Here is an 11,868-nt window from a genome sequence, read left to right as displayed (position 1 = left end):
AGTAGAGACAGGGTTTCACCGGGTTAGCCAGGATGGTCTCGATCTCCTGACCTCGTGATCCGCCCATCTCGGCCTCCCAAAGTGCTGGGATTACAGGCTTGAGCCACCGCGCCCGGCCTGCAAGGATCTTGCTAACAGGTGACACCTGCTCTGAGCAGGCACCCGTGAGAACAGAACCCCCTACTTAGAATTGTACATCTGGGGATCGGAGGATTCTTCTATAAGCTAGCTTCTGGTTCTGTACATTTCAAATCTTATTTCTTCTGTTACCCACTCCTCCACATACTTCCTTCATCTGTTCATTTTTTCAGGCAGCTCTTTCCACGATGCCCAGGGAGCTGGGACAGCGGGCAGTGAGAACGTTCCTGGGAGCCGTTCCTACCCTGGGGCGCTAGCAATTGCCTAACCACACATGGAGGTGATCGGAAACCACATAAATACACCTCACTAAGCCCAAACTGCACGGACCCCCTAACTCCTCTTCCACTCAACCCCACCCCCCAATTACCTGTGGGCACACCAGTGCCATCTGACCTAAAGTGGAGTGTGATGGAGGTACCAGAGTAGAAGGTCTAATGAATATAATCATTTTATAAGTTTTATCAAAGCATAACATCATCGTGTGAACAAGTTCTAGGGCTCCTCCCCTTGCAAATGAGGGGCCCTGTGGTAGCCACTGACTGCTAAGAAGCGAGATGGTCCGCCTACCAACCTTCGGCTTTAGACTGGGCCACCTTGTGGCTGCCCAGGTTGGAGAAGGGTTGTGAAGCATGGGGTTTATAGTCAGAAGATGTGGGTTGGATCCTGGAGAAAACATGGGCTGTAAAGCACTGTACAGGCATCAGTGACTCTTACTGGCTAAATAAGCACTTGTTAAGTGCGTGTGGCGTGCGAGGCCAGTGCTGGCACCAAGTGCTCTGCTAAATGCTGCAATGACTGATAAAGAACCAGCACTCCGCCTTGCATGCCTCTCCGGGACATGCAGACCTGGGGGCCTGAGCCCTGGGTGGGAAAGCACGTGACCCAGGAAATGAAAGCACTCAGAGGTAACTTCTCCTGCCAGGGCTGCACAGCCCCCAGCCCAGGGCAGTGAACACCCAGGGAGACCCCAGCAAGGGGAGTCCTGTCCGGGTGTACAGTCTTCGAGTCCCCAGGACAGCATCGCCCGCCACGGCACGGAACCGTAGGCGGTGAGAGTTGATTCCAGGTGTATTTTATAGCTTACTGATGAGCCGTCCTCTCCCGTCTCAGGATCCGACCTGTGCCCTGGCTGGTTCGAAGGTTCCATCTTTTGGGAGGAGACTGAGATTTGCTTCAGAAAGATGCCAAGAGAAAGAACAAGATCATTTTCACCTTCTGACCTGAAAAACAGGATGATGCAGCCGGGTGCCAGGCTTGCAGGCCAGGCTGTGGTCTGTGTTCTGGAGACAGGACCTTTCCACTTGCTGTCTTTCCTCCTCCCTCACCTCTTTAAGTCCGGGACTGACTCTGCAGCGACCTCTTATCTTGCAGCCCCTCCCTGCAAGCCCTGAGCCTCGAGGCTGGATGCTGGGTGGTAGGAAAGGGCTGTGATTTGTGGAAAGTGCAGGGAACATCGGCCTTGTTCTGGACCCTGGAGACTGTGGGAAGGAAAAGAGGAGGGAGGAGAGTGGAGCTGGCTGATCTCTGTCCCAGATGTTCCCTCTTTGGGCCTTTGGGCAAAGTGAGGGGGCCCTGGGAGGGACAGTCAGTCAGGTACGAGACTCTGGCTCTGGGGGACACTGCCTGGCAGGCTGCCCTCCACTGCCTGGGGCACTGTCCCATCAGCGTCTGCTGGAGTAACTGCCAGTGAACCCCGGCAGAGGCTCTTCCCTTCCCAGTGCAGCCTGGAGGAAAGCGAACAGGCCTGCGCTGGGTGCGAGGGGTGACAGGGTAAGGCAACCTCACAGCAAATGCCAGGGGTCAAGGGCTGGCCAGGGGTCAGAGGGGCAGTGGGGCAGAGTCTCATGGCCCACAGCCAGCGAGATCTGGGTCAGCGATGGCGACACCGTGTACTTGCAGACTGCAGGCACACCTGGGGAAAGGTGCACGGGGGCACCGCCTTGGTGGCCAGTTGGTGCCACCCAAGGACCAGCATAGGGCCAAAGATCCCCCGAGGTCACCCGCTCCTGCACAAAGATGCTGTCTCAGGCAGAGAAGGTGGTTGGGAGAAAGCTTTCATATTCAAATGAGATGCCTGTTATCCACCCATAGATAACCAGCTTACACCAGGGTAGGGCTAAAAGCTAATATTTTCCCCCAACCAGATGATCTGCTACAACCAAATACATTGCATCTTCCCGCAGGGTTGCATTGTGAGATCCAGGACACAGGTGGTGTGGGGAGTTCTGACATGCAGGGAAGTGACCCCCACACGCAGTTGCGAAGTCCTTGGGGCTCCCCCAAGAAGGCTGGCCAGGCACTTGGCAGGGACGAGGCGGGAGGCAGCTCACGGTTCGGGAATCTCCAGGACACAGGCTCGCACAGATGGGAAGCACCTGTGGGTGGCTCTCAAGCCCCCATCTCATTGGTGCCCGTGGTGGGCGTCTCCCCACCTTCCAGCTCGGGCTCCTCACGAAGCGCCCGTTGGAGCACAGTCCCCAGCGACCCCTGCAGCCTGTGACTTCTCCGGCTGCCCACGAGGAAGTAGATGAGGGGGTTAGCGCTGCTGCTCATGGACGAGGAGAGGCGTGACAAGTTGAAGCACAGGACCTTAATCTCAAGCGGCAGCTTCAACCAGTACAGCACGAACCAGTAGAAGCCCAGGGGCAGGGAACAGGTGAGGAACACCAGGACAGAGGCCAGGACCACCACGAACAGCCGAGTGGGCTGTCGCCGCCACTGCTGGGAGCTTCTCCGCACCCGGACAAAGAGGGTCAGGCTGGACAGAATCATCACTGGGGTTAAGACCCCCATGATGAGGGCAGCCTGGACCATGTCCACCCTGAAGCACTGGTCTTTATTTAATTTCCAGAACTTGCTGCAGAAGCAAGAGGTCAACCCATTTGTCAGGAGACACAGCATCCAGAGCAGGGCGCACACCCAGGCTGACAGGTGCCTGGGCTGGTGACACTTGAACCAGATAGGGAAGAGGACGGAGAGACAGCGCTGGGTGCTGATGGCTGTCAGCAGGCTCAGGCCCACTGTGTAGGCAAAGTACTTCAGTCTCTTCATCAGCTCGTGGACCTTGTCAGTGGTACTGACCAGGGGCTGGGTTTCCAGGCTGAGCATGGCAGCCATGCTGAAGAGGAAGAGGAGGTCGGCTGCGGCCAGGTTGAGGATATAGATGGAGAAGGGGGTCCTGCGCATTCGAAATCCCAGCAGCCAGATCACCGTGCTGTTGCCTGCCATCCCGCACAGGCAGGTGAACATGGCCAGGGAGCTCAGCACCAGGCAGGCCGTGTGCACCACGCTCCCCGTGGAATGGTTTAGGGCCAACTCTGCGGTCCTGCTGCTATTCAAAGTCTGGTTCATCCCTACAAGAGGAAGATACACCAATGTGAAATTCTGTGTTGCTGGGACCATGGGGGACCCCTGGGAGCCCCTCGAATTTCCAGCTTCAGAGCTCTACCCTCCAGATTCTTTATGCAACAGACCGAGGCCGGGAGGCTTAGTCTTCCCTCCCTCCTGTGACTCACTCAGCCCAGATCTGCCTCCAGGGTCACCTTTATACCTACAAAGCTGCTATAGATGTCCATTATCAGTTTAAAATATTCTCTTCTATCTTGATTTGAATTATTTTTTAAATCATGGAGATGTATGGACTTTTATCAAATGCTTTTTCTACGTCTATTATAGAAAAATCATTATTATCAATAGACGTAGAAAAAATATTTGATAGAAGCATTTGATATCATTTTTTTCCTCCTGTAATTGTCAAACCCTCTGAGTTGACTAAAAAAAAAAAAAGACCTTGGGGCTGGGTGTGGTGGTGCATGCCTGTAACATGTCAGCAAGAGTCCACAAGCCTTGCTGATGAATCGGACATTGGGAGGATTCCATTAGTTTATGCGTTCAATTATTAATTCGGTAGTTCATTCATTCAGTGTACCCCAGTGAGTTCTTACCGTTGTCCAGGCCCTTTCCGTGACTAAAGTAGGCACCTACAATGTATGAGGGTTCTGACTTCTCTACACCTTCACCAAGATTTGTTATTAGCTATCTTTTTTATTGTAGCCATCCTAGTGGGTGTGTGAATTAGTATCTCATTGTGATTTTGATTTGCATTTCCCTAATGACAAATGATGTTGAACGTTTTTTCACATGCTTATTGGTCATTTGTATATCCTTGAGGAAATATCTATTCAGATCCTTTCTACTTTAAAATTGGATTGTCTTTTTATTGTTGAACTGTTAAAGTTTTATTTACTTATTTATTTATTTTTAAGACAGAATCTCACTCTCTTGCCCAGGCTGGAGTGCAATGGCACGATCTCAGCTCACTGCAACCTCCGCCTCCTAGATTCAAGCGATTCTTCTGCCTCAGCCTCCCGAGTATCTGGGATTACAGGCACCCGCCATCATGCCTGGCTAATTTTTGTACTTTTGTAGACACAGGGTTTCACTGTATTGGCCAGGTTGCTCTTGAACTCCTGACCTCAGGTGATCCACCTGCCTTGGCCTCCCAAAGTGCTGGGATTACAGGTGTCAGCCACCACACCCAAAGTTTTTTTAAAATAAAAATTGTATATATTAGACTCTTATGAGATATGATTTGCAAATATTTTCTCCCACTCTGTAGGTTGCCTTTTTACTCTCCTGATGGTGTCCTTTGAGACACGAAAGGTTTTACTTTGATGAAGTCCAGTTTATCTATTTTTTTCTTTTGCTGCTTGTGTCTTTGGTGTCATATCTAAGAATCCACTGCCAAATCCAAGTTCATGAAGATTGGAGATTTACCTCTGTGTTCTTTTCTAAGGATTTTGTGGCTTTGGCTCTTATATTTAAGTCATTGATTCATTTTAAGTTAATTTTTGTAGGTAATGTATCACCTTCATTTTTGAAGGATATTTTCTCTGGATAAAGAATTCTAGGTTGACAGTTCTTAAAATTTATTTTTTAAAACTTTAAAGATGTCATTCTGTGGTCTCTTGTCTTGCATAACTTCTGAAAAGAGCTCTGTAATAATTCTCATTCTTTTCTCTTATTTATTTATTTATTTATTTATTTATTTATTTATTTATTTATTTATTTATTTATTTTGAGATGGGGTCTGGCTCTGTCACCCAGGCTGGAATGCAGTGGCACAATTTCGACTCACTGCAATCTTCATCTCCTGGGCTCAAGCCATCCTCCCACCTCAGCCTCCCAAGTAGCTGGGACTACAGGTGCATACCACCATGCCCAGCTAATTTTTGTATTTTTTGTAGAGATGGGATTTCGCCATGTTACCGAGGCTGGTCTCGAACTCCTGACCTCAAGTGATCCTCCCACCTCAGCCTCCCAAAGTGCTGGGATTATAGGCATGAGCCACTGCGCCTGGCCTCTCTGGTTGTTTTAAGGTCTTCTCTTAATCATTGGTTTTCAAAAGTGTAGATATGATATTCTTTGGTATAGTTTATTTTGGTGTTCATTATATTCATTGAGGTTCTTGGATCTGAGGGTTTATAATTTTTATTTTTATTTATTTATTTATTTATTTGAAATGGAGTCTTGCTCTGTCGCCCAGGCTGGAGTGTAGTGGCGCACAATCTCAGCTCACTGCAACCTCTGACTCCCAGGTTCAAGCAATTCTCCTGCCTCAGCCTCCCGAGTAGCTGGGACTACAAGCACGCACCACCACGCCCAGGTAATTTTTTGTATTTTTAGCAACCCGGGGTTTCACTGTGTTAGCCAGGATGGTCTCAATCTCCTGACCTCATGATCTGCTCACCTCGGCCTCCCAAAGTGCTGGGATTCCAGGGGTGAGCCACCGCGCCCGGCCATCTTCTGTCTAATTTTAAAGAGCGTGTGTCTAAAGTTTCTCCATTAGATATGATGTTTACTCTCAGTTTTTGGTACTATCTTTTATCAAAGTGAGAAGATTTCCTTGTAGTTTTCTGAGAGTTTTTATCATAAATGCATGGTGAAATTTGTCATAAACCTTTTTTTCTGCATCTACCAAGATAAAAATTTTCTCTTTTTCTCCCTCTGTCTGTTTATGTGGTGAATATATATTGATAGATTTTCCGGCATTTATTCAACCTGCTATTTCTGAGATAAACCATTTAGTTAGTTCTGAGGGTTTTTTGCTTTGATTTTATTTAGAACATTTTCATCCATGTTTATATCTGCAATTGGCCCATAATTTCCCCTTCTGGTACTATCCTTGCCTGTTTTTTATTTCAAAGCTAAAAGGTGATACTGGCTTTATAAAATGAGTTGGAGAGGTTACCCTTTTCCTCTGTCTTCTAGAACAATTTGTGTCCTGTAAGGATTATCTTTCTTTGAAGGTTTGGCAGAAGGTAAGACCATCTGGTCTGGTAATTTTTATGTAAGTGTGAGTGGACGTGCATGGCTTTAAAAAGAACTACAAATCCAATGTATTTAATGTTTTCAGTTTACTCAGGCATTTAATTTCTTACTGAGTTACAGTAGGCAATATTATTTTTCTAGAAAATTGTTCTTGCTTTTTGGTTTCACATTTATCAGTACAATATGCACAGTAGTTTCCTATATTCATTTAGAATTTTTACAACTTCACTTCTATCTGCCAGTCTTTATTTGTGACTTCACTCCTGTTTTTTCTTGATCAGTTTGCCAGAGGATTGTTTTATGAGAACTATTTAAAAATAAAATCATCTCTACTGTTTCTTTGCTTCCTATTTCCTTAATTTATGCTTTTATTTTTTTTCCATTTTCTTTGGATTTACACTGTGATTCTTTTTCAGCTTCCTTTGTTGAATGCTTATGTAATTAATTTTTAAATCTTCTCTTTTTGGTAACAGGTATTTAGGGCTATGAACATACCACTAAGTATTTCTTTAGATGTTTCATAAATTTTGATATCGAGTGTTTTTATTGTTGTCTAAATAGCTTATAATTCAAAACTATTGCAAATATGAAATTTAAATGTCTGTAAGTTACTTAGAAATACATTTTGTAATGCATGAGTCTAGCTATCTTTTTGTTGTTAATATTGCAAGAAAGTCAGATAATGTGGTCAGTTTTTTGATATTTGTTGAGATGCATTTTGAAGCCTAATGGATGGTTAATTGCTATTTTCTTTCTATATCCATTTGACTATGTTTTTAAAATTATGCAATTTACATTATCTGTAGCTTTATTAATTTGTCTGCTATAAATATCAACCCATTATGACTGAGGTCCTGCCATTTTGTCTTCCACCTATTTTGAAACTTTGTTAAGTGACTACAAATCCAAGATTATTTGCTAACACTGGGGAATCGTGTCCTTTATGTAGTGGTCCTCTTCATCCTTACTAACTTTTTTTGTGTTTGAGACAGAGTCTCACTATGTTGCCCAGGCTCCAGTGCAGTGGCCGTGATCTTGGCTCACCGCAAACTTTGCCTCCTGGGTTCAAGCGATTCTCCTGCCTCAGCCTCCCAAGTAGCTGGGATTGCAAGCATGTGTCCCCATGCTTGGCTAATCTTTGTATTTTTAGTAGAGATGGGGTTTTGCCATGTTGGCCAGGCTGGTCTTGAACTCCTGACCTCAAGTGATCTGCCCACCTCAGTCTCCCAAAGTGCTGGATTACAGGCGTGAGCCACCGCGACTGGCTCTTTTTTTATTATTATTTTTATTATTTTTTTATTTTTATGTTTGCAGTTACTGGTTTCCTTCTACAGGGATATCATTACTTTTTCTTGTGGGAGCCCCACGTTGTCATAAAGGTTTTGCTACCCAGGCATTTGGCATTGGCCTCTGTGGATATTCAAAGGATTTCACAGGTCCGGGACCAGGTTTTTGATGGATTTCTTGGCTGGGAGATTTGGCATCATGCAAGTGGTAGTAAATTCAGATTCTACTGTCATTGGAAATATCCCCTCAGGTTCAAAACAGATTTAAACATTTACCAAACTCATACTATGTGCAAGATACATACATACATATTTATAAAAATACATACACATATATAATAGTGCACACACACATATGCACAGACATATACACATATTGCACATGGCATATATTCATATATACATATGTAGCACATATATACACATAGAACACATAGCTCTATACACCGCACACACACATATACACAGTAAACACACACACACGTATACCCATGTACACAGACACACAGAGCACATATATAACGATGACCACGACGGCCATGAACTCACAGTTGTGTGTAGGAAACACACAGTTAAAGGCAGTCCCACCCTACAGCTCAGGGTGTAACTAACAAGGTGAGGGACTCAGAGGGTAGGGGCCGGGAGGGATCAGGTGGGCAGGGAGGTGGGGGGAGCCAGCTGAGGGAGCGGGGTGCTGGCTGCAGGAGAAGTGTGTGTGCACATGGCTGGGCCCCAGGGTCAGGCCCTTCCCAAGGGGGCTTGGGGACCTGTTGCCTGATCCCTCTCCAGCTTGTTGGGGAACCCCCCATCTAATGCCATGGAGCCTGGCCTCTGCCTCTGGGTCACCTGTGCACCAACATGGCTGCTGCAGGATGACGCGAGTCTACTCTGTGCGGGTTCAGGGGTGTTTGCGCAGTGCTCTGTGGGGAAGGGAGACCAGGGGCCCCGCAACTCTGAGAGGGGAAGGTGCAGACTCATGCTGCTGTCGCACGGTCCTTGTACTTATACTTCAGATGGGTCTTCCCAGGCCATTGTCCCCCACCTGCCACCTTCCCCGTCCCCCACTCTGCTCTGGGTGCCTGGACAGGATGGTGATGTTCAGTGCGGTTCAGAGGCCCTCAGGGCACCTGGCTTCCTCTTGGGGGTCACCAGGGAGCCCCTTGCAGACATTTCCCAAGGGCCAGCAGTGTGTCAGGGGCTATTCCAGGTACTGGGGTGCTGGAGAGAAAGAGACAGGCCCTGCCTTGCGCCTGTGGATACCATCCTGCAGGAGAGACTGTCCCTGAGCAGGGACAGCAAGGTGGCTTCAGCCCGACACCTGTGAGGGTGCTGGCGAGAGCTGCTGGTGAGAGTTACTGGTGAGAGCGGCTGGTGAGAGCTGCGTTGGGGACCTTTTTTTTTTTTTTTTTTTTTTTTTTGACACGGAGTCTTGCTCTGTCACCAGGCTGGAGTGCAGTGACGCGATCTCAGCTCACTGCAACCTCCGCTTCCTGGGTTCAAGTGATTCTCCTGCCTCAGCCCCCTGAGTAACTGGGATTACAGGCACAGGCCAACACGCCCAGCTAATTTTTGTCTTTTTAGTAGAGACAGGGTTTCAGTATGTTGGCCAGGCTGGTCTTGAACTCCTGACCTCAGGTGATCCACCCACCTCGGCCTCCCAAAGTGCTGGGATTACAGGCGTGAGCCACCGCGCCCGGCCTTGATGGGGGGCCTTTATGTGGAACCCTGATGGGTCACAAAGGGATGAGGGTTGGGGGGGCGGGGCATGCATTAGGGAGATGGCCCCAGAGGACCCCTCCCGGGGAAGACGCTCCGCTGCAGGGACCCCTGAGAGAGTGCAGGTGACATTCAAAGGCATGTGTGGTCATAGGTCAGGTAGGAGATCAGAGAAATGCCAGAGAGGCTCATCTCTCCATGTGTTGGAACGATGTGGTTGTGTGCTGTATTCGAGGATAGTGATTTAGTGGAGAGGGGACTCCTGATGCGTGGGAGAGGCCAATGATTTGGCTGCAGGAATGATTTCCTGGGGAGGGGGCGAGAGGAGAGGGGACCCAGCCTACAGTGGGGGGCTTGGCCAGCTAGGAGCTGTGACGTCACCAGGAGGAGGCGCAGAACCAGGCGTGGGTCAGCCAGGGACCTGAGTGGGGGAGGTGACGCTCCCTGGCACCCTCTTACTCCTTGATAGCAGGAGGGTGTTAAGTATTGGGGCTGAGGAAAGGAAGAGGGATTTGGGGTGGAGGGGCTGAGAGACAGGAGCCCTTATCCCACCCGAAGTAGAATAATGAGCTGTGACTGTTTTCTAGTAAAAGCCAACACATAGGTGAAAACTGGCCACATCAGTGGAGATGCCTGGCTTCTCTGCAGTGATGTGAGCTTCAGGGCGCAGGGGTGAGTGGGGAGGTGGAGGGTGGGGGAGAGTGCATGTCTCTGCCACCCCTGAATCAGGGGCTGGCACCCAGTGGTGCTCAATACATGTCTGTGGCTTGGCCCCTGGATTGAGCGCTCCGCAGCGTACTCCCTGAACTCCCGGCCCTCCTTCCCTCGTCTCTGCAGATGGAGTGAGTTCAGCCGGCCTGTCGGCTGGACAGGTGGGCACCGCGTCTGACTTGATCCCTCTGTCTGTCCACCCGGTCCCTAGTGTGAGCTGCACCATTTTGTAAGGCCCCCGCCACTGCGCAGACCTTGGTGGAAGTGAAACATTCCACAGGGATTCCGGCCGTGAGAAACAGCCTGAATTTCATATTCTGCTGGGAGAAAGTGCAAGCAACACCCCCATGATCTTATCGATATCCTGCCAGGCAGCAAGCCTTACTGCCCAGACCCCTCCCGCCCATACCTGTAAGTACCCCAGCCTGTAAGTACCCCAGCCTGTAGGCGGTGGTGGGCTCTGGCATCAAGCTGATTGCCGACCTGCGCAGGTTTTTACGATATACCTGTGTTTCTTGTATAGACCCCTCTCTCTCTCTCTCTCTCTCTCTCTCTCTCTCTGTGTCTTTCTTTAACCCTCACCTTCCCTTTAAAAAACCGAACACGAGTCCAGGCACAGTGGCCCACACCTGTGATCCCAGCACTTTGGGAGGCCGAGGTGGGCGGATCACAAGGTCAGGAGTTCGACACCAGCCTGGCCAATATGGTGAAGCCCCGTCTCTACTAAAAAATACAAAAATTAGCCAGGCGTGGTGGTGTGTGCCTGTAATCCCAGCTACTTGGGAGACTGAGGCAGGAGAATCATTTGAATCCAGGAGGCAGAGGTTGCAGTGAGCCCAGATCACGCCATTGCACTCCAGCCTGGGCAAGAGACGGAGACTCCATCTCAAACCAAACCAAACCAAACCTAACACATAGTACCATGCCTGCAGGCAGTAATGTTCAACAAAGACTTGCTGACGGATGAATGAGTGTGCAGACCAGCAGGTTAGACTCTGGGCTGGTTCCTGTAGGGGGCTGAAAGGTGGCCCCTAAAGGTGTGTTCTAGAACCCGTGAATGTGCCTTATTTGGAGGTAGGGTCTTTGCAATTGTAATTAAGGATCTCGAGATGAGACCATCCTGGATGATGCAGTTGGCCCCTAATCCCAGTCCTTATAAGAGACATCCACAGGAGTCGCCTAGCAAGAAGAGGAGGCCTCATGAAGACACAGGCAAGGGACTGGGTTTCTGCGGCCACATCCCAGGAACGCCTGGAGCCACTAGAAACCAGAAGAGCAAGGAGGGGCTCTCTAGAGCCTCAGGGGGTGCACGGCCCTGCTGACCCTGATTCTGGGTTTTTGGCCTCCCGACCATGAGAGAGAAGCTTTGTGCTTTAAGCTGCCTGGTCTGTGCAGCCACAGGAAACTCCTATGGCCCCGACATGGGCGTGCCCACCGTAGAGAGCAGAGTGCCTCACACCATCGCCACACACTGCTCATTGGGAGGTTGATCCTGGACTTGGGAGAGGGCAAGTGGAAGTCCACCCACAAGACACCTTCCCAGCTGAGCCCAGCACAGCAGGAACAACTGGCTCTGCGCTCAGCCTTCTCTTCCTAGGAAGGGTGCAGGGGTATCCAGGGCCAGCCAGGGGGCACCGTGCCCAGCACATCATGAGCACTCAGAGTTTATTGGCTGAGTGCCTGA

At 49.2% G+C, this 11,868-nt stretch overlaps 1 protein-coding gene across 1 annotated transcript; it reads right to left on the bottom strand.

Annotated features, from left to right (window-relative positions):
• Positions 1–2,529: 2,529 nt before the first annotated feature.
• Positions 2,530–3,492, bottom strand: MRGPRD (MAS related GPR family member D). Its single transcript, XM_023186211.2, has one exon. The coding sequence runs from the start codon at positions 3,490–3,492 to the stop codon at positions 2,530–2,532; it is 963 nt and encodes a 320-aa protein (XP_023041979.2).
• Positions 3,493–11,868: the final 8,376 nt, after the last annotated feature.

The sequence above is a fragment of the Piliocolobus tephrosceles genome, chromosome 13 (assembly GCF_002776525.5).
Source record: "Piliocolobus tephrosceles isolate RC106 chromosome 13, ASM277652v3, whole genome shotgun sequence".
NCBI lineage: Eukaryota > Metazoa > Chordata > Mammalia > Primates > Cercopithecidae > Piliocolobus > Piliocolobus tephrosceles.
This window is presented reverse-complemented; position numbering and strand designations above follow the sequence as displayed.